This window comes from Falco punctatus, assembly GCF_963210335.1.
Source record: "Falco punctatus genome assembly, chromosome: 6".
NCBI lineage: Eukaryota > Metazoa > Chordata > Aves > Falconiformes > Falconidae > Falco > Falco punctatus.
In genome coordinates this window covers 69054957-69077980 of record NC_137585.1, presented here as the reverse complement: position 1 = coordinate 69077980, position 23024 = coordinate 69054957, and the positions used below count along the sequence as shown (strand labels likewise).

The 23024-nt window shown below is 44.7% G+C and overlaps 1 protein-coding gene across 6 annotated transcripts in view; it reads left to right on the top strand.

Annotated features, from left to right (window-relative positions):
* The first annotated feature begins 94 nt into the window (after positions 1-94).
* The window catches only part of BEND7 (BEN domain containing 7), a 61975-nt gene continuing 39045 nt past the window's right edge, over positions 95-23024 (top strand). The window contains exons 1-3 of one of the 6 annotated variants that reach the window (XR_013928849.1): positions 103-13387; positions 16841-16959; positions 17300-17383. Coding sequence is in view for 3 of the 6 variants with exons in the window: in XM_080391722.1 (XP_080247848.1) it covers positions 13327-13387; positions 17300-17383 (145 nt within the window). In the remaining 3 variants the exon portion in view is untranslated. Of the gene's footprint in view, positions 13388-16840; positions 16960-17299; positions 17384-23024 lie in introns of all 6 variants that reach the window. The other 5 variants (XR_013928850.1, XM_080391722.1, XM_080391721.1 and 2 more) reach the window with 5 other exon arrangements.

Below are 23024 nucleotides of genomic sequence, written 5' to 3'. Positions count from 1 at the left end.
GTGGGCGGGAGGAGCGCCGGGGGCGGGGGCGATGCTACGCGATAGTGAGAGCTGTGACGGCTCAGCTGCCCCGGGGAGGCCGCCGGGCTGCGGGCCCAAGGGGAGCGGGGCGCTGGGCAGGGGGCCTGGCGGGGCGGAGGGCCGTGCCATGGGCCCAGGGATGGCGGGGGCGGGGGGACGGCCTCTGCTCCCAGTGTCAAGCGCCAGGCCGAGAGGTAAAGGCCTCAGGTTGCACCAGGGGAGGTTTAGACTGGAAATTTAGAGGGGAAATTCCTTCACGGAAAGGGTGGCCAGGCGTTGGAACAGGCTGCCCGGGGAGGTCACAGGCTTCCATGGCGTCGCCATGCAAAGCGGTGTGGACATGGCACTGGGCTGGGCAGTGCTGGGGTGACAGGTGGGCTCGAGGGCGTTAAGGTGTTGTTATGATTCCGTGATGCTGGCCAGCGGCCACAGGACTGCCGTCAGAGGCATGCCCTCAGCGCCGCTGTGCCACCGGCCATGCCCTCTAGGAGGGTTAGCAGCCCCCCATGGGCAGCCACAGAATCATTGAACCGCTTAGGTTGCAAAAGATGTTTAAGATCGTTGGGTCCAGGTGAAACCACACTGGTGAAGTTTAATTGCAGGGCCCTGGCAAGTCCCCTGCTCCTTCCCCAGGTGCTGGTATTAAAAATCACCCAGGAGATGGGAAGGGTCTGTGCTCCCTGTCTCCTGTGCTGTCTGTGGACCTGGGGCGGTGTGTTGGGATTTAACTGTGATGCCTGGTTTCCGCTTCCTTTGGGCCTGGAGCACTACTGAGGTAGCTGGCAGGGACTAAGCTCCTTAGCGTGTATATCCTGGAAGTAAAAACTACTTGCCTTTGTTAGCCTGAGCCCTTGTCACCAGGCATACAGCATTTGTGACACAGGTAATAACACAAAGAAATCTTGGTTTGCTTATTTACCTGTTTTTGTCCAGCGATTCCCATCCCGTGGCTTGTAAAGTCCCAGAAATCCAGAAAAAGTCTTTGAAGAATGAGTAAGAATAGCCAGTTCTCATTATGCTTAAATTCATCAGGGCTACACCTTCACAGGAAACAAAGACCACCAAACAGTGAAGGGTGACAGCCAGTGTAACTTTAGCTCCTCTGTTTTGCTTAGGAGCAGTCTGGCTGGTGGCAGCACCTCTGTCTCTTCTAGCCTCATGCTATAGCACACAGCACCTTCTGCCTCCCTAGGTCCTCCCAGTTTGGGGGTATTTTTTTCACCTGTAGGTCTTTTCCCAGATTTTTTTCTTTGCCCTTCCCCACTGTAAGCTCCGTGTTCCAGTGGCTATTTTGGAGGGCTGTAACCACAACTGCCTTTTCACCTATGTTAGATAATCTGAGCCATGTGCTCTGGCTCTTTCTTGCAGAAAATAGTTTAAGGGTGTTGTTTAAACCCAGGCTGGAGGGGTATTGATTTAGAAATCATGCCCTGCTTTACCTCAGGCTTGAATGCAATTACTTTGCAATGAGGAAGCAGGAACGATCCTCCTATGCTTTTTCATAGTTCTCCTAAAAGGAAATTATTTCATATCTGATGGTGAAAGGATCCAAGAAGGTCTCAGTGGAGAGGCTGGGGGGAAGTGCCCACACTTGGGTAAGGGCATAGATCAGGAAGCTGTAGGAATGCTCTGTAAAGGACTTTATGGCAAATGAATCCAGATGCTTGTGTCCGAGTGCCAGCTGTCCGCCCCTCGGCCCCAGTTAACTGTAGTGTAGACATAACCTTAGACCTTGCTTCATTTCCTGCTGTGGTCTAACATTGTCCTGGTTTTGGCTGGAACAGAGTTAATTTTCTTCCTAGTCACTGGTGCAGTGCTGTGTTTTGGATTTAGGATGAGAATAATGTTGATAACACATTGATGTTTTTAGTTGTTGCTAAGTAGTTTATACTTAGTTTATACTAAGTCAAGGACTTTTCAGCTTCTCATGCTGCCCTGCCAGCAGTAGGGCTGGAGGAGCACAAGAAGCTGGGAGAGGACACAGCCAGGACAGCTGACCCCAGTCTGGCAGAGAGGATATTCCATACCATGCAACGTCATGCCCAGTATACAAACTGGGGGGAAAGGTGGTTGGGGGCTGCTGCTTGGGAACTGGCTGGGCAGCAGTCAGTCAGCGGTGAGCAATTGCATTGTGCATCACTTGTTTCATATATTCTTTATTTTATTATTATTGTTGTTGTTGTTTTTATTATTACCCCTATTATTATTTTCTTCCTCTTCTGTTCCGTTAAACTGTTTTTACCTCAGCCCACAAGTTTTCTCAGTTTTTACTCTTTGATTCTCTCCCCCATCCAAATGGAGGGGAAGGAGTGAGTGAGCAGCTCTGTGGTGCTTAGTGGCTGGATGGGGTTAAAAAGACAAACATATCTCAATTAGAGACAGTACAAAATGAAGGAGGAAGGCCAACTCAAACAGAGTAGTCACAAGAATGATTCAGTTACTGTGAGGTGACACCTAGACCAAAGTCCTCCCAGTTTATAAAAATCTAAACAACCCAACAAGGTGGCAGGGAGGGGTATAACAAGCAAGGAAAGCAGCTGAAAAGTTTATGAAATGAATGCTGTACCTCTAAAAGGTGTCTACAAGTTCACTAATGATGACACAACCTTCCACGATTTATTTGGTGCCTTTCTTCCAGTTCTGGTTCTGTGCACTCTTGCCTCCAAATCAAAGCATCCTGGAATGTAAATCCCCTCTGTGATCAAGACAGTTGTCTTGTCCTGTGGAAGAGAAGTGGCAATCTACAAAGTACAGTATCTCCTGAAAGAGTTACTATATGCATGCAAATATGTATATATCCTGGCTCTGTTTTTCTGTGAGGGCATTCACCAATATCTCCCTGAAGAAATAAAGGGGGAAAAAATGTTTGGTGTCATCCATCTCCTCGAGATTTCTTTTTTTGAAAAGAGTAGAAAATCATCTGATGTGCAAGACAGGGTGGTACCTTCTTTTTCTTTCACTGACAACTCATGAGGAGACCCACTCTAACTTGCTGTCTTATTTCCAGGATGGCAAATCTGTTTGACCCTCTTTGCCTTGGGGTCAGGGTAATGTTTTCTGAGGGACGTGAACTGTTGAGATGATTGGGTCAGGTCTCATCTGGACTCTGTTCAAAGCCCTTCTGTTCCTCAGAATATCTTCCCAAGGTATATCTATGCTGGCAATTCATTACGGTCCCTGCCTGCTTTGTTACGGGTGTCTCGTCCTTTGACTGTCTCCATTCACACATGCTACTTGGCTGTAGGGTGGATATCTGGAGCACTGCTTGCCAGACAAACTGGGGGCGTGCATGAAAGCTCACTCTGTGAGCTCTGCTCCTTGGACCATGCAGTGGAAACCATTCCTCAATGCCACGAGAAGGTTTCTTTGAGTCTCTGTTGATCCAAGGAGCTCTTAGACTGTGGAAACTGCTTAGCAGTGCATTATGAAAGTGGACAATTCCTTCCTGGTGCCGGTCCCTCATACATCAATGATCCTTTTGATGACATCAGTGCATAAGATATTTTTAACAAGTGAAATGGGTGCTTTTCTGAGCTGTATTTCAAACTACCGATTTATCATATATGGCATTACTCTACTCATTAGAGTCAATTAGATCACTGCTATAAATCCTTAGCTTGACTATTTGTTTTCTACTGCTCCTGTTTTGCTTTTCAGGGCAATACTCCTGGTTTGGTATCACGATGGCTGTGCATTTCAGTCTCACATGTGATCAATCAATGTTATATTCACTGTCAGGGCTGTAGCCAGGCTGTTAAGCTCTCCCAAAAACACTTGCAGAGTCTTGAGAGCTCACTGCAGCTGAGCTCGGGTCTGGAAGCAATAGTGTTACCCATGTTTTCCCTAGATCCAGGTTTCTGCAGACCTCTGGAACAACCCCACAGAGTTAACCGCAAAGCTACTTTGAAGTAATTCGCTTCACAACATTCCATATGAAATCAAGACTGAAAAGGGAAATTTAGAGGTTACTTAAAATCTTGGAACATTTGTAAGAGCCTTGTAAGTAATAGAAACACAAGCTTAAAACATACATGAGGTGTTTCATTCCGGTTTCTTGACGATTAAGTGATTGCTCAGCTTTATCTGCTGCAAGCCAACTGTCAACTTACAGGAAGATTATTGAAGGCAGCTCAGAAATACGTCATTTCACTCAAACAACCCAGATGTCATCTATTTGCCGACGTTGTAAAGCTGATCAGAATTATTTTAGTTGCACTCAGTTATTTTACATCCAGTTTGTATTTAGCTGTTTTCAGGTTGTATTCAATACTTTATGAGTATCCAGTTTCACATTTCTATTTGATATTAAAACAGGGGAAAACCCCAGCTCAGCTACTTGCACACAGGAGGCAGAACTGATGCCTTACAGCTGACCAAGATTGTGAAAGAACTCATTTCAAGTAACGCAGGGCACAGATCAGCCTTGGAAACCTTTTTTGCATAGATACGTGGTTTCTTTTACCCATCTTCAAAATAGTATAACAAAGCAGATATGTGATAGAATTGCCTTTATACCATGACTAAATATGTCTACTTCTGGCAAAGGGAGCTCTGCATCCAGTCTCACTCTTTTCTTCATTTATTAAAGCAGTCCTTAACTTTTTGGAAGGGATTAATTCATCCAGCTCCCCATTCTTTGCCCCCACATTCACTTAGTTTACAGGTATCTCTGGATTGTCACATCCACAGGTCACATTCACATGCAGACAATTTGTTCTAAGCAGGCACGGTAGCACTTCTGCTAAGCTATGCAAATTGCACTTCCCTGCAAGTTCTTGCATTGGGGATGTGCCCATCCCCTCCCCTCAGTGCATTTAAGCCACTCATACTAGGCTTGTTATTTCTTATTTACCTTTCAGAACTGCCTAAACAGTAGTGCATGATATCCAGGAGGCCACAGACTGGGAAACGCTCAGCCAGAGGGAAGACTGAGGAAGAAGGGAGGGGTAGTGATCCACCACAGGTGTCCAAAAGCCACTGGCAAAGACAAGAAAAAGAGGGGAGGCAATGGCAGAAAACAGTTCCCAGCATTTCTAATAAACAGAAGTCTTTGAAAGGGTATGACATCCATGCATTGTTAGGGGTAAAAGAAGCAGGTGACGTATTAATTTGGTTTGTTTTGCTTTTTAAAGTATTGCTTGATTAGTTCTCGTGGCAGGTCAAACCCTACAGTTCCTGTCTGCTGAGACAGACCTCTGTAATGCACTGTTAAAATACTTTGGAAAGTAGTGGCAGCTCTATGGATGCTACTCATTAGTAAGGCTAGCATGGCTTTTAGAAACTTGCTTGAAATAACTGTTTGAATTATAATTATCCTCTGGTTTTGATAAAGGAATATTTAGGTGAATTGTTTAGGTTGTCTAAAGGATGTGTGGGTCAATTCCTATCCCAGCAGCTTTATTATCTGTAAAATTGAGTCAGTGTAAAAACTCGTTATTGCTTTTAAAAGCTTCACATTTAAGAACAGCTAATTATTGCCAGACTGGCTGGTACAGGAGGTGTTTGAGAAAAATTTTCTTGTTTCAGGGAACAGTATTGGTAACTCAGCTTATAGCACTGTCATCAGAGCCCCTAATGAATCAGTCCCAAGATGTCACTAGGGAGACTGTGCTCTTTTGACAGCAGTGTCCCTTTGTGACTGGTAAAGAATTCAGAACACATTGCAGGAGAATGATCATACTGCTTTTTGCTTTTTTTTTTAAATATATATATATGTAGATGTTCTTTCTAACACTTCAACAGTATGGGACAAATGACAGTAAGCAGGGAAGATACTCTTACCGTCAGACCACACTACAGATATCCAAGCAGCAAACTCTTTCCAGGAAAGATGCAGTAACAGGACTAATCCCTGCAAATGCAGACTGGTTTGTCAAGTTCCATGCACTGAGTTTTAGATCCATACAACCTTCTACCTCCTCAGTCTTCCCCAAAGCCAGGTCTATACTTAACAACCCTCATTTCTGAGGCATTTTAGCTGTATTCAAATTATAGCTGAATAAACATAACAGAGACACCCCATACACCCCCCAAATACTAAATAGATCTCGCTGGATGGTAGAAAAGCTCATAAAAGCATCTATTTTTCTTCTATTTTTACGTGTACAGAAGATAAATGGTTGAGTGTATTGTACTAAGTTTGAGTTCATTAGCTTCTATTCAACCCAGGCAAGACATCTCTCAAAGCTGTTACTAAATGATCATACTTCTGTGTTGTCAGTTTGATCCCTGCAGGATATGTTCATCTCAGAGAAAATACCCATTCAGGTGCATTGGCTGCCTCAGCAGAGAGGTCAAGGATTGAATGGGTGATGGAGTCTTCAATATCTACACATCTCTGAGGGTAAATCCAGGAGGGGGCACATTAATGAAAATGGTGCTGCATATATCTTACTGCTGAATAAAAGCATCATTTTCAGATGTTGTCAGCCTCCAGCCTGACACAGATATTAAATTCACATAATCTCTCTTTAAAAAGTGGATGTGTGAGTAGATTTTGAACTACATTGTACCTTGCAATGAAATTTCATTTTTCAGAACTGAAAAGCAGGCAGGTGGTTATGAACATGTCTTAAGCTATTTCTCCAGCCTGAAATGTAAGTACTGTTTGAAAATATTTAGGGAAATAGAAAATCTTAGAAGCCATGGCAACTTTTCATGAATTTATTTTAGCTGGCATCAGTATTCTGAGCTACAAGAATTATAATTTAGTAGAGAGACTCTCATTGGGAGAGGGGATTGAAGGCGTCGAGGCAGCAGCCCCGTGAGTTGACAGGGATGCTAATATAGCCACGGCAGAAGTTTAGAGAGCAGATCAGAGCAGCTGGGTGGGCTGATAGAGAGGATCAGGGCAGCCCAGAGGAGCAGTAAGAGGATCCGAAGAAGTGGATTAGTAGCATACCAAAACACACATTACTTTTAGTTTTCAAACTCCCATTGATTTTAGTGCAAGTGCATATGTGGCAGGAGAAACGGAAGAGGATCAAGGTAGAATCGAGACACAGGGAGCAGCTCTGCGTGGCAGGCTGGAAACAGCGAGAAGAAACAGCGAGAAGGCTGGGCTGGGGAGGCATAGCATAATGTCCCCACACCAGCCTTAGTCAGGACTTACAGGAGCATGGCTGTTGTGGGGGCTTCTTCAGCCCGCAGCCTCAAGGAGCTGTCTAATGTTGCTAAATGCTATTGGTCCTGCAGCTGATTCTGCATTAATTTTCCATCCATAGCTCCTCTGATTGTCTCTTTCAGTTGCTGCACTCTCATCTGCCTTCAGTGGCTGTGACTGAAGCAAACCAACACAAAACTGTAAGTATGATTACATACTTACACTAGCCTCTTTAAACTCTTCCTAGCCAGTGACTTGCTGGGCTGCTGGACCCTGAGCTGAGCTTGCCACAGTTTGTGCCCGTAGCATTCATCAGAAATGGGACTGCTTACCCTAGCTGTGCTTGGGCTACTACAATTAACATCAACTGAACTACCCAAAGCTCAAACATGCCCTTTCCTGGAACTGGCTTTACACATCATCTCTTTAGACAGAGGTGGTAGCCATGCAAAGACACATCCAGATTAAAAATATTAAGCACTATTACTCTATACAGCACAAACCCCAAAGTTCTAGGGAAAATAACAAGCCCTACTACATTGCCCTTGCTTCCCTTGAAGCACCTCGAGTTGTAAGTGGGAGGCAGGGCAAAATTTGTGCAGCTTATTGTCCTGGTTTACCCCCAGCCAGCAACTAAGTTCCACGCAGCTGCTCACTCACTTCCCCCCACACACACACACACCCAGTGGGATGGGGAGGAAAATGTGGGGAAAAGGCATAACTTGTGGCCTGCAATAAGAACAACCTACTAACAGAAATAAAATATTATGATAATAACAATGATTGTAATGAAAAGGAGAGAGAGGGAGAGGGATAAAACCCAAGAGAGAAAAAAAAACCCAAGTGATGCACAATACAGTTGCTCACCACCACCTGCTGACCGATGCCCAGCCAGACCCCAAGCAGCAATCAGCAGCCCCCAGCCAGTTCCCCCCAGTTCATATACTGGCCATGATGTTCTATGGTATGGAATAGCCCTTTGGCTAGTTCACGTCAGCTGTTCTGGCTCTGCTCCCTCCCAGGAGCAACTCCTTGTGCACCTGCTCACTGGCACAGCTGGGGAAACTTGGAAAGTCCTTGGTTTAGCAACTACGTAGCAACAACTAAAACATCAGTGTGTTACCAACATTATTCTCATACCAAATCCAAAATCACAGCATTGTACTGGATACTAAGAAGAAAATTAACTCTATCCCAGCCACGATCAGGACACTCACGAGTTCTCCATGTTGCAGAGAAGCACGGGACATGCATGTATATGGGCTGACTTCTTTTACTCTTCCACATTAGCTTTCGTAAAAGCATTGTTGAGACCTTTTCTTCTTCATCCTCCAGCCACATCTGTGGCTTAGACACCTCAGTCTCCTCATCCACCCTTCCCAGAATTCAAATCCAAAAACTGGTTTGTCCTAGAGAAGAATTAATACCTCAGTATCCAATTATCCTACAAGTATTTAATCTGAGTGGGTGGCCAGCAAACTTTGATTCTTAGACTATGATGCTCTTCCTTGCAGTCTTAGTCCAACCTACACATAAAATGACAGAGAGGAGGAAAAGCCCAGCCTTACAGTCAAAATGGGTTTTGCATTTTGATACAGAAATATACAGAGGGTTTGTAACTGCACACACAAAGAACACTTTGTACACAGATTCAGTTATGTTCTTTATTGTTGAAACAGTTCTGGAATGTTTTGGTCTCCCTGAGCTGGCAAACCTGAAAACATTTGTCCATCCTGTAGTTTTTTTCTTTTAAATTTGTAAGAGGAAGCAGCAGAATGGACAAGAAACCATTTCAAAACACTGTCCCAAAGGAAAAATAGAGTAAGGATAGAGACATAATAAGATGTCAAGTACCATAACTGAAATGGTACAGAAAAAACTTAAGGGAGGTGGTCATAAACAAGTTAAACTGCACTCCTAGCTTCAGACTTCTTCAGGACATCCAGAAACCTGCCTCTGTAATGACCCAGTCCTTGGATGTGCCAACATGAAAGCCTCCTGAAAGGGAAGATTTATAGTAACACAGTGCAGCATCAGGGTGACCTGTTGTCGCCAGGTTGGGAGCTGAGAAAAAGTATTGCCTGCGTATTTTGTATGATCACAAAAACATCACCGAAAACCTCCAAGGAAAAAACGCTACCACAGTTTCTAAAATCCTCAATGACATTTATTACACATAACTAACCAAAATAGCTAACCTATTAACCTGTCACCTCTGCAGCTCTTGATCTCCAATTTACCTCTTCACCCTTCTCCTGCTTCCAAATACTGCACTGAACTTCTTCAGGCTCCAAGATGTAGTAATCACGGTGCTATTTAATACGACAGTCGGCAGTCTCCTCCCACTTCACCCGGCCTCACGTGGATTCCTTGACATTAGACTTAAAGCTTCAGATCAAAACACCTGAGTTTGTGAGAATTTTCCAAGTATAATTTTTCCAACTGAAAAGTTGAAGGAGCTCTTAGTACAACCATATAATTCTCCTCAGCTCTAGGATTCTTCAGTCGCCTTTGTCCTACACCATCCTACTTTCTGAATAATGATAAAAATATTGTAATTAACTGGACAGATCTGTGAGCCGGGAAGCAAAGAAAAAGTCTGGGACATCCTGGTTTGAAGAGCACTGCTGCTGTTAATGCTGAAGTATTACTAGATTCATTATATTTAATTGGTTAGCTCATGATCTAGCATCTGAAACGAAAAGAAAAAAAGAAAAAAAGAAAAAAAAGGAAAAAAAAGAAAAAAAAAAAGAAAAAAAGCATTTTACACACCAGAAAATTGTTGGGAGAATTAACACCAGTTAGAATGGGGAGGTGATATTTTAAAAGCAACTTGCAGCATAATGAAGTGGTAACTAGGAAATAGTGATAATCATACTGACTTGGGATATGTTGCAAGATAAACCCTTATTTAGTCAGCTAATTTAATGGCATTTTGAAAAACACATTACTCAATTAATGGTTTGACTGAGGAAATACTTTGTGACCATGAATATATACAAAATGCTCCGAATTTGCTGTATTATCACCAGAAAAAAAGGAACTATGGGTTCTTAATGTGTAATAATACCAATCCAATACTGAGAGATTAACTGAAATAAAAGATAAAATTAAAAGCTGACTGCCCCTCGGAGCCAGCGCACTTTATCCTCAGTCACTTGGCTGCCACAGTGATGCAGCCAGTGACTATCTAGGGTGACACAAGGCAGCCATTCTAGTGAGATAAAGACAACTTTGATCCCTGGGTTTCTCCAGCTAGAATAACGCAGTGGTGGCTGGTGACAAATGAGCACATGCTCCCAGTCCAGTTGTAGGATACCCACCCCATGGCAGGCTCCCAGCTTACTGTACACAGGAGCCTCTGAGTTCTTGAGGCAGCTTTTCCTAAGTCACGGCTGATAAACGTTAGCAGGACAGGACAGGACAGGACAGAAAGCTTGGTTTCAGCTACCAGATCCTCCTACGTGTTGTGTGGATAACTAGAAGACTTTGACCTAAAGTCACCTTGTCCTAGTTTCTAATTCACTTTTATGCAGATGAGATGACAGGATTGAGGCCTAGGTATCCAAACTGGATAATACTTCCTAATACTAGAAATGAAAATCACAAGATGTACTTATCTGAGTAACCATAATTAGGTTTGCTTGCAGGATGAGGCTTATTCTGCATGTAGAAAAGAATGAATCTCTCTAATTCACAGAAAGCAAAATGATAAATACTAATGGAAAGGGGGATGTGCTAACTCTTAAAATGTTACTTGAAACTGCAGTGTCCAGTGTGCAGACTGAAATGTCATTTCAAATCATGGGTGTCCCTTTAAGCAAAAAAATCCAACACAGAGAAGAAAGGACTAAAAGGAGAAAGACAGTCGCTGATAAAACACTGCCATCACTTTTTCATAAATTATGCCCCAAAATGCTTCACAAAATGGAGCTAACAGAGGAAAACAGAAGAGACCTTTTTATTTTTGTGGCACATTCCTTTGGCAAATGCAGGGTAAAGCCTATCACGTGAGTCGAACAGTAAATGAAGGCCTTATGCTTTATAAAAATTCTCCTATTGTCCCAGGAAGGACGAGAGTCAAACACAACAGTTTCAGCAATGCTCTAAGTCTCATCAATAAAGTTAGCAGAGAGGAATCAGCAGTCTTTGGGCAGGGTGGGAGAAAAATCTCTTTCTCCACACAAAATATAGGCACACTCCTGCTGCACTTCAGACCCGACTTCACTGCACTGTACCAGATTAATTGGACCCACACAATTTAGCAAACAGCGTATGACATCCATCTACCTTTGCTGCTTCAGCATCCTCCCAAAAATATATAATGCAGGATTTTAAATAGTACATTAGCCCAGTTTCCTTTCACGAAGTCTTACAGCAAAGTTTAGGAAAATTCCAAAAGTAGCATATTGATTGCCTCTGGGATTTTCCACTTAGCAATTTAATAGAAAATTACACCCTTACCCAATCTGTGAGGCTTCCATAACCTCCCTCATTAATTTAATTTTCCAGAGTCTAATAAATTTTACCATTAGGCATGTTTTCTGATATTGCTTCCCTATTAAGGCTATTTCCCGATTTTGCCTTTCAGAACCAGGTGCACTCTCTGTGTGGCATCTGGACGGCACCTCGCACAGAATTCCAAGCCTGCCTGCGCCTGTGCACAGTTAGGATGGAAACCACTATTGTGAATATCCTCTTTGCTTTCCTCTTGTTAATTTGGTGTCATTATTCCGAGCGATAGGGCCGGTCTGTGTGACTGGAGCCAGCGGGATCCTCCTGGTGGCTCTGATGAGATCGAGGGAAGATCGGCATCCGCATCTGTGCGCGTAGGCATACGCGAGTCTCACACACTCTTCTCCTTGTCATAACACAGCCTGGCTGCACGGGAGGCACAGGATGATGATGGGCAGGTGTGTTTTCAGTCAGCGGTAGTCACATCATAACAGCCTGGGTCCTTCCTCTACAGGCAACAGGCGAAAGCACTCTTGGCTGTAAAAAACCCGCCACGCCAGGAGTGAACCCAGCACAACTAACCGCACTGGAAGCCTGGCTGAAGGCGTCAAGTGGTGAATCCAATCCCGGCACCGCTGCCAGTGTGCCTGGGCCCTCCGCCCGGCTGGGGTGACCTGCTGCCCGGCGGCGGGCGGCACCGCACCCGGCCCCGGCGACCGGCGGGCTCCTGCCCCGCGGCGCTGCCCGGCGGCCCTCGGCGGCGCCCCGGGCCTGGCTCCGCGCTGCGAGACCCGCTGCCAGACACGGCGACGAGCGCCTGGCAGCGCCAAGCCGAGCCCGTCTCTGGGTCTCGCTACTTTCCGCACGGCCGCGGCCCCACCAGCGTCAAGTTCTGCCCCATCCCCGCCGGCTCTCGGCCTGGGAACGCCGCCCGGTCCCGCTGAACGCGACGAGACCCCTCCGCCCTCAGGGGCCCCACGGCCGCCGACGGGGCCCGCGGGCAGCGCAGCGGCCCCGAGCGCCCGGCGGCGGCGCAAGGCCGCGCCGAGAAGCCGCCGCCCGCTCCCTGACGGCCGGCCGGGCACCCCCTGTCCGCCGGGGAGCCGCGGCGCCGGCCCGGGGGCGGGCAGGGGAAGCTGCGGCGGCGGCGGGGCACGGCAGGGGGAGCACGCCCGTGCCCGTGAGGGGAGAGGGGGGCCGGGGACCGGCGGGGGGGGGGCGCGGCGGGAGGCGGGGGGGCACACACACACACAAAATGGCGCTGCCCTCTCAGCCCCTCTCCCACCAGCCCCCCTCTCCGCCGCCCCCGCGGCGGGGCCCGGCGGCGCCGGCCGCCTTCCCCGGCGTGTCGTGTGGCGACGGGCCGGCCTCGGGGTGGCGGCTTACGGCCGGGGCTGGCGGAACAGCCGCGGGGCCGCCTTCCCCCAGCAGGTGGCACCGGGGTCCCGGAGCCGGCGGCGAGCCATTGCGGGCCGCCCTTCGCCGCCGGGCCGCGGCCGCGCAGCCGGCGGGGGGGAAGGCGGCGGCGGCGCTGCCCGGCATCGCCTCCGCGGGGCTCCCCCCGCCGCACCCCGCTTTCCCTCAAAGTTTGAGGCGGGCGGTGAGGGGGGGAGGCTGGAGCCAACTTGTCCCGGATCCCTTTATTCGCCGCCGGAGCCGCCGTCTCCCAGCCCCCGCGTGTTTTGCTGGTTCAACGAGGCGCACCTCGGTCCTACAGCCGCCCGGCCCCGCTCCTCCCTGCCCGCACCATGGAGTTCACCCAGAGGAAGAGAAGCAGGAAATCCCAAAGCTTTAAACTGATCAACGAAGGTAAGGCGGGGGCGGGGGGGCGGCCCGGGCTTTGTTCCCTGCCCGGGGGCAGCCCCGACTTTTGCACCGGGGGGAGCGGGCGTTACGAAACGCGGTGGCCGCCGCTGCCCCCGGCGCTTCTCCCTCCCCGGAGCGGTTATTTAACTCCGCAATCCTCTGTTGGAACTCCCCGAAACCATCGCACGCCTTTTATTTAATTTTTTTTTCTTTACACCCCCCCCTTGTGTTTTTTTGTGGTTTTTTTTTTTTTTAATTTATTTTCTTGCATGTGTGTTACGTGCTGTTGCAAAACGAAGGCGCCCCGCCGCCCCCCGATCCGCCCCAGGAAGGTGGACGTGGGTTTGGGCTTGTTGTTCCCCCCCCCCGGCAGGTCTTGCAGAAAATAAAGTTGGATCCTGTTTCGTGGTAAATCCTGTTTGGGGGTGGGGGGATAAGGTAAAATCGGGAAGCGAGCAAAAAATAATGACACTTGGGCAGCAACGGACCTTCTTAGTATTCAACTCCTGTGGATTTATTTGGTTTGGGTGGTGGTTTTTTTTCTTTCCCCTCCCCTTGACTGTGTACATCCGCGTATTTCAAAGGCTAGCCGAATAGAGGTTGCTTTATTAAAAATCCACGCAGCTAATTAATTGTTCGTGGGCAGGGGAGAGCCTCTGGCGTGTAACTTGTTTGCTCGGGGTGTGTTTGCTGTTGGAAAAGAGGGTATTTTAAAAGGGATCGCGGGGGGAAATACTTGGATTCATGTCAGGGAAGAAGAAGCACAGCTCTGTGTTTCAGTCTTGGTGGTTGTTTTTTTTTAAATTAAAAAACGAAAAAAAAAAATGCCACTGGTAGGCATTTTAACAGGTGGACTTCCCAGCCAGCCCTAGGGATTTATTTTGGTTGGGGATTTAACCCTTCTCTGGCCAAAGAGATCTTTTTGCCCTAACGGATTTGACTTGAGATCTTTTCTCCTTTTGTGTTTCCAAGTATTAGACAGAAATATCTCCATGAAACGCTGTGTGTGTCCTGCATACCAAGTTCAAGGCAGGTGACTGCTTGGGTGTCATGTCACACTTGGTGAAGGGGACACACACGCACGCACGAGTGTCAAGACTTGCTGTCTGAAGAGCCATGTCTTCGCAGGCACTCAGCAAAATCGCATTTGATGCAAAGAAATTTAAAGATGGAAATAAACTCACTTGGTAGGAATAGTAAATAATGCCTGCTGTACTGTTGTAGGGGGGTCTAGAGCATTGCACATACTCCCTGTTAAAAACTAGAGGGGCAGCGACTCATCAGGCTTGTCTGAAACACATTGGAGGTCTGTATGCATTAGCAAACCTATCAAGGATTTAACTTCTACGGACCACAGGTTTGGTTTGTGGGGGTTTGATATCAAACATGCTCCTGACTCGGAGGCAGAGTTAGTGCAGGTCTGGGCTGGAGCCTGGGTGTGTGTGTGAAAGTGAAACGTGGAAAAGCAAAACTGAAATTGAAGGCATGGTTTTATTTCTGTCCTGATGGAGCTGTAAAATGAATATGTGCACTATCAGAAATAGATGACAATTTTGTCAGTTCTCAGTTGACGCTTGTTAGAGGTTTAGATATGCCCCAATGTATTAGGCTATCTATGTAACCTTGTTTTAATAGGTAAATTCAGTTATGGTACATTATTAGTAATTCTTATTTTACCTGGGGTCTCTTTTTGGATGTAAAAGTCAAACAGAAAGCTACACTAAAATCACATCCTAGAGAGAAAATTCTGTCTTTGTACTTTGGAGAATGGAGGAGATAAAAATCATATTTTGCATGTGAGTCTGCACTTGCATACTCTTTTTTTTTTTTTTTTTTCCTATCAGACTTGATTAGAAAGATAATTATGTATAAATAGTTGTCTCTTGTAATTGGCCTTTGCCTCTTGCAGGAGTCATTCCGTAATGTCACAGTTTAGTGTTTACTGTTGTGAAATTGATACGGATTTTGCAGCGCCTGGACTGTGACATCTGAGGCAGAGGAAGAAAACCAAAGAGAAAAGGGTATGCTGTGTCAATTCATTGGTAACGCACCATCTGTTAACAATGTGCACCCATACAGTGCTTAATCTGTCCAAAAAAACCCTTCAGAGCACCTTATCGAGATGATCAATCATGACCAGATCGAGAGGAAATCCATTCCTTCACTAAAATGCAGAGTGAAATGTGGTGACTTTAAGGCAGCAGCTGTAGAGCCGGAGAATATTGTGACCAGCTGGATGTATGGAGGGGAGTGCTAGAGAAGAAAGCATGTGTAATCTATATATCTAAGGACCAAGAGTCTGTAAGTCATTTAATTCCTACTTCACACGTATACTTACTCCCAGCAGATCTTGAATGCCCTTGAGAGGATGAAAATGCAGAGTGTGGTGGGTTGACGCTGGCTGGGCACCAGCTGCCCACCGAGCCACTCCATCACTCTCCCTCCTCAGCAGGACAGCCGATGACCATGGAAGGCAGTCAGCATAAATCCCGTAGGTTTAGCTTTATGAAAGGAGCTTTTACTTCCTGGATGTTGTATCTCAGACTTCACCTTTACCCGTTTCACTCGCTGGGCGTGCTCGGTAGGCAGAGGAACCCTTTGTGTGGCACCTTGTTGCTGACCTCTCCAACTCCCTGTTGTGTCTTTTCCCCCTCATTTTCTTTCTGGGCCCTTCTCTTTCTTTTGTGTCGCTGCCTTAGGCTCGATTCTAGTTTACTTACTGGGTTGTTCCTCCTCTTGTGCCCTCGAGACAGTCGTACTGTACAAATAAACAGCACATAACAAAAAGTTTCATTTCCAGGAGACCTTTCCAATCCCGTAGCTGTTTTGTCAGAGGTGCAGGTGTGCCGCTGGCGGGAGGAGGGGCTGCTTATGCTGCCCTCTGTTTCCATTGTGCCTTTTAAGTGAATCCCCCCAAAGTGCTCTTCCATGATTTAATCTCTACCTTGCTTTTTGCGAGGCAGGTAAACATAACCAGTTTATGGATGGAGTAGCTGAGAGCATTGGGAACTAGGAGGGCGTTAAAGGCGTTGGATGGGAAGGCAGCTGTTTCAAGACACTGAATATATTGTTCAGTCTTGAGCGATTTGCCGATGGACAAAGTGTGTGCCAGTAGTAGAGTTAGAAATAGCATTCAGGAGAGCTGCCGTTGGACATGTTTTTTTCTCGGACTTACTATTCCCTCTGTACACACATGTAAACAAAGCTCTGGTTTTACTGAACACCTGCCTGAGATTACAGTAGAGACCTTCACTGCAAAATATTGTTATTTGAAATAGAAATTCAGCAGTAAATCTTGTATTTGTTGTGTTGTTTGGGTTCGGTTTGTGGGTTTGTTTTTTTTTAATGCTGTAACATTTCTGAATAGCAGATACTAATGCTTATTCTTAGGGTCATCAGAGACGTTAGTTTCTATAGGTGAATATCCTAAAGTGTCCCTGATCCTCCTTTCTTCAGAATTCAGAGGCCAGTGGCACCAACATGAATCTGTATAGCTGAACAGTGCAGCCCTAGTGCATGTTGCTGATTTTCTTGATTGAGGTGAAGTTTGAAAGTTTCCCTTGGTCTCTGAGAAGGTAAATTTTTCATTATAAATCTGCTTTCCATCTGTAAAGCAAGAAGCCAGATAATTGGCATCTGGTGGGATAATTTGCTGTGAAAATGAACACAGTAATTTAGGGCAGGCATAGCTATTCCCTAAAATCTGTGAAATATTTGAGTTGAGTCTCTCCAGTGTGAGCAAAGTTTTTTTAGGAGGTGCTGATACAGAGCACATTTTCTGTGGTTAATTTGATGTACATGAAATAAACTGCAGATATATTGATAAATTATGTAGTAAAACTGTAGCAATGTGTTCAGTGTTCATTTTTTCCAGATCACTTGAGTTCTAATTTTTTTTATCGTTTTTCATTCCAGATTACCATCATGAGATATATAAGATCTCTGACTACAGCAATGATGTTAATGGGGAGACCAAAGAAACACAACCAGTTTTTTTAGGTATGTGCTTGTGTTGATTAATTTCCGAGCAACATAGCGTGGCCATTTGCAATTAGGGAGGAAAAAAACCTCTATGCAAGCACAGGAAGCGCCTGCCATTGTTTAATATGACGTTCTTTTCAAGACCCTTTTATTCTACGAATTGCCAATATATCCTTTATTAACACTGCTAAAAGTTGTAATTTCAGACATAAATGTTTATTAGTGTCTACACACAGTGCTAATTATCACTCACTCAGAGAGCCAGATGCTGACTCTGCAGTTTTGCAGCTCTGTGCTCACCCCATTTACATTGCATATTCGCTGGCATGCTTCACTGGCAATAGTTTGTGTAATTGGGGTATTACATCTTTGACATCTGGATAACAGAAATTCAATTTCCAGGAAGCTGCTATTTGTTTGGTTTTGCTTCTGCCTTGGGTGGGATAGAGGATTAATGTGCTGTCTTAATGTAATGCCCTTTCACCTCTGTAGCTTGCCTGCTAATCCTGCCATGGCAAAATTAAATTAAATCAACAGTTAAAAATGTGTAAAGAAAACAGAAGTAATATAGAGTCTGCAGCATGATATATACTACAGCATGATAGGACTGGTTATCAGCGAACTTTAGCTTTCTGGTCTGTGTGCCTTTTGACCCATGTAACTCCCCAGCTCAGCATCAGTCCCGAGTGTGTGAATCAGCACCTGAAGTCAACCTGCATGCAAAATGCCTTTTGTTTCCTTAGTTCGTAGTGCCACAGCCTCTTCTAGAGGTCAGCAGCAAATGGGAGGGAACAGGAGAATGTCTGGGGCGGTGTGGAATCTTTTGATGGTTGGAATATTTACACAAGGGTGAGAGCTGCATTCAGTTCCCTTCTCAGCTTCTTGCTGTTAGGCTTTTCAGCAAATATTTCTTCCCTGCACCCATTTCTGGGGAGAACTAAAGGTGGCTGCGGTGCTTTGTGTTTGGATTTCGTGTTCTGGAAGCACTTGTGGTGAAGTCTGATAAACCTGAAGGAGTGAGCTCCACCAGAGGTTTACATAGAATGCTTTCTCTTCCAACCCTAAATCATGATAAAGCTTTGGCAGGAGTTAGGCATCTATCTGCTTTTAGCCAGGATGCTTCTAAGCAGGAAGTCTGTACTTTGACGTCTCTGCCATGAGTCAGGCCAATTGATTTTGATTTCAGTTTGGCTGTGTTGTCTTCAGATTTGTTTTGGGTTGGTTTTTTTTCGTGAGTATGCCCAGCTTTTCATTGTGACTGAATGTGCTCTGGCATTTAAATGCCTAGAGTTCACCTATTTCAAGAGCTGGTCAGAATTTAGAGTGTGAGTCCTATCAAGGATGTTCCTTACCAGGTACTGAAGCATAGAGCTGCAGTCCTGGGAGCCCACCTTTAGTTGCTATGAAAAGAAAAAGATGCCATTTCCTTGCTGACTGTCCAACTTCCAGATCTCCTCAAGGAGTGCTGGTTTTGACAAGGCTGAATGACGTATGACTGTGCAAGATGTGTGGATGACTTTTTTTTTTTTTTTTTTTTTTCTTTGGGGGTTTGGGTTCAATTCAGTAAGTTACTCGGAGCTCACATAACCTACTGAAGATAAAGTGGAGAAGGTTATTTTGGTGTCCGCTTTTATCCAGATTCCTAGTGACAAAGGCACTGATCTGAAATGTAGAGAAAGCAGTAGCAGGGACTGAACTCAACTGGAAGCACTTGAAATCTGGGCTCCCATCTTTTGGCAGGGATCTGGGATGAGTGGTGTTTGACATTCCAGGTTTCCTTTTAAAAAAAATAATCACATTGCATAGAGGAATATTCCATTGTGCTTCAGGGCTGGTGGGATCACAACACTTTCCCCAGCTCGGAGTCCTGTCCACTGTGAAGGAATTTCAGTGTATAATTGCCATTTCATTTGATTTTATGCCAGAATTCATCCAAGAAGGATGTTCACTCCAACTTGTTGGTTTAGACTTAAGTTTATTCTCCAATTTAGGTTTGTTCTCCAATTCAACTGACCCATGGGGTCAGCTGTTGAAACCTCAGTGTGATGCAGCCTTTAGTATGTGAATAGCTGCTAAGGTGCATCATTAAACTATTGCCTTTAGAAAAGGTGAAATGTTAATGCCAGTATATAAACGAAACGAGCAAAGCTTTGTTGTGAATGGGATGTGCATATGTTTTGGTTGCACAGTGCAGAACGAGGAAGTCAAATTGAAGAGATGCACTGTCAAGAAGAGGGGAGCTTCTAGGGTAAATGAGTAAATCGGAAGAACCCAGTTTGTTTAACATGCAAATAAATTAAGGACCAAACATCAGGAAAGACCTGTTGAACCTAGATGGCCTTTTTTGCACTGGCCCAGATGGGAAAAATATGACTTTGTCTAAATGTAGGCTGAAAATTGGAGGAAGCTTCAGCGCAATTAGAGGAATGTTGTACTGGACGTGAGCTCTGATGGTTGTAATGGTGTAAAGTCCAACTGCTTTTGGAATGGAGCTTGATAAGCTTGGGAAGTTTGCTGGAGTGGGAGATGTGGTGGCTTGTCCTCTCCTCCCATCCTTTGTTCTGAGATGGTAAACAAGAAGTCACATTCGTCTAGATGAAGGACATACTAAACACAGCCTTTACAAAACTGGGGGGCGGAGAGGAATCTTCCTACTTTATTTTGCAGATGAGAACTGGCTTCTCTTTTGTTTTGAAGGGGAAGGGCTTAGTTACCTGATACCAGGAGAGACTGCTCTAGCTGAAAAGGAGGAGGCAGCCCAGAGTAGAGTGCTTATACCTCAGATATGGACAAGATTTAAGACAGACCCATCTTCCACTTTTGCCAATTATCAGCATAAACCTTCAGTCACAGGGCTGCTTACCCCAGACTCAGAAATACAAGCCCATGAGAAGGCTGTACACCCATGTCTTGTGGACGATGTTGGTTAAACCTAGCCTGTCTATAAACAAGAATATCTTTTGCATACACCACATTGGTTTTTTTCAGTCTTAATATTTTATTATCATCACAAAAAAGCAGAAATATAATGTACCTCCAGACTGAGTGTTTTTACAATGCTTTCAACTTGAAATTCAGGCTCTATGTTTGAAAGGTTAATGTAGAAAACTAATTATATTATCCTGGTAATCAAATGTGTGATGAGACATTTGTCTGTGTAATTAACAGTGAAGAACTTTTATAGTTTCATAAAATCGAATGCTACGCACAGTGTGCTTGGAGCATTTGTTTTGAAGAGATGTCCAAAACAGAGATGTTTATGACTGATATAAAGTGGAACTGAAATGTACTGTAATGCAGGTGTCTGTGCATTTTACAGCATTTTGCATTGTTGAAATGGAAAGCAGCAGATTAATAACTTTGCTATGCCATGGTAAAAATAAATAATGTGTTCGTGGAGCAGGGGAGCGATGCATAAGTTACTCGCTAATTTCAAGAATTTATTCCGTCCTAGAAATAATATCCTTTGCAATTTATTCACAGAGAAAAAGTTAACATAAGTCTGTAAAGTTACTTGTTACTTTTTAATAGAATTATATCCCAAGTCTTGATTGTTGCAGTAGTAGCTTCTATAATTAAGACTGCATAAAAGTTTATGTTTTCTGCAACAATCTAACTTTGTAAAGCATTTCCCTTTGGGGCTGAAGCATGATCTTGACCTGGGATTTTCCAATAACTGGGGGAAGTTGTTGCATATCTGTTATTACTTTTTTAATTATATGACCTCATTAATATATACATTGATGGAACAGTTGCTGACTTAACCTTTCCTGAGTGATTTAGTTGTTGCAGTGTGGCATGAAGGCGAGTGACTTGGGCTTCTGTATCTCTTCCTGATGGGTGTCTTGAAACTGTTTCACCAGACTCTACAAAAGAGTTATTTTGTGGTGGTGGTGACCAGGCCACCTAAGCTGATCGAGCTTCCAGAGAAATAACCCCCCAGATCCTGAATGGTCCCAAGGTCTGATTCTGGTTGTGATTCTGCAAATTGCTTTACTTACGTTAGTGTTTGTGATGCTTATTACTGTTCTGTGTCTTGTCATAGGCAGGGGTGTCGATCAACCCACGTACTTCCATGCTTGGTTTGGGAGTAGGGGGTCTGGTTTGAGGGTGATCTGGTTTTCCTGCAAATACAATCTTAGTGCTTTGTGTGGTGACATGAAGATGGGTAAGTGCTCTTAAAAGGTGTTTTAGAGTACTGCAAAGATGCTTCACTTAAGACAGCTTAAATGTCCCTATGTTAGCTTAGGGTAGTTAAAGTCCCCAGCTCATAACTCATGTTGCTTGTGTGATGCTCTGACATTGTTCATGACAGCTGCTCTCCCTGCTGACTTGGGGTCTAGGTTTTTAATTTGCAGAGTGTGTTGTTGCCTGTGTTACTTGTTCAATGTAGGTTCTTATATGCTAGCAAAGGCTGGGCATCGCTTGTTTGAGAAATGCGGGCTTGCCGCCTTGATTTAGCTACATGATGCCCAATTCAGATTATCCACAGGGCAAACACAACAAGTTTCCACGTGATTTGGGAAAACTTTGATCTGGTAAGGAATCATGCACATGGCTCCTCTATTTTCCTCATGCTGACCTTCACAGTCTTCTCTTTCATGACCACTTGTAGTGCAAGGTGACAGTGGCAAAAATACCTTCAGTTTTGAAAGTTACAGTTTGGTGGCGTGTAATTTTTGCTGAGGAGGGATGCATAGTTCCCTTCTAGGATAACTGTCTTTGAAGGAAATGCTTGAATATGATGTAACATTCAAAAAGGTGTTTTTTGAAAACTCACCAGGCTGGTGAGTTCAGCCTGGCTGTGCAGTGAAAGCATGTGCCTCCCAGTTCCTTGAGCTGCTCTGAATTAACCCTTAAAAAAAAAACTTCAAACACAGCAGCCGAGTTTTGCTGGCCCTCTTCCAGGAAGGGCAGCATTCAAGTGGCATCTAGTAAACTGGTGTTCAGTACATTTGGTTATATAACCCATTGCAATTATATATTATTTTTCTTTGAGCATTCAAGCCATACACATTGACTTCTACTTTTCCTCACCTCTGAAGCCTCCTTCCCTTACATACCTGGCTGATGTCAGCTCACATGTGCTTGTCTAGCTGTTTGGCACTGCACTTCCTACCCTCCTGAAAGCTCCTGTACTCATGCACCAATTTCAGCCTAGTTTGACACAAAGGTGGAAATCTCTGACATATGAAGTACCTTGAGTACATGAGTACACAGCCTGATGCCGGAAAAAAGCCTTGTTTGTATAGGCAAGAAGGGAAAAGTTTCCATACGAGTTTCATTTGCGTGAACACAACACAAAAAATAAATTAGACACTAATTCATAGAAAATCAAACTGTATTAAAAAAGTCAATTACTCATGAGTATTTCCCAAAACATATGGGAAATATAAATGTTAAAAATGAATAAATTAGTTGCAAAACATTGGGCTGAAAGAACATTATGGTTCATTGTTTATATAAGTCAAGGGAAGAAATACAGACAGTTGTCCAACCTTAACTCTGTTCACTTATTTATACACTTTAAAACAAATACATTAATTACAGATATGGTCACCACTTCTCTAATACTGGAATAAAATTAATATTTTAACATATGAGTGTGGTTGCATATCATGTTATAATTCTTTGTAGCGGTGTGATAATATTTGACAAA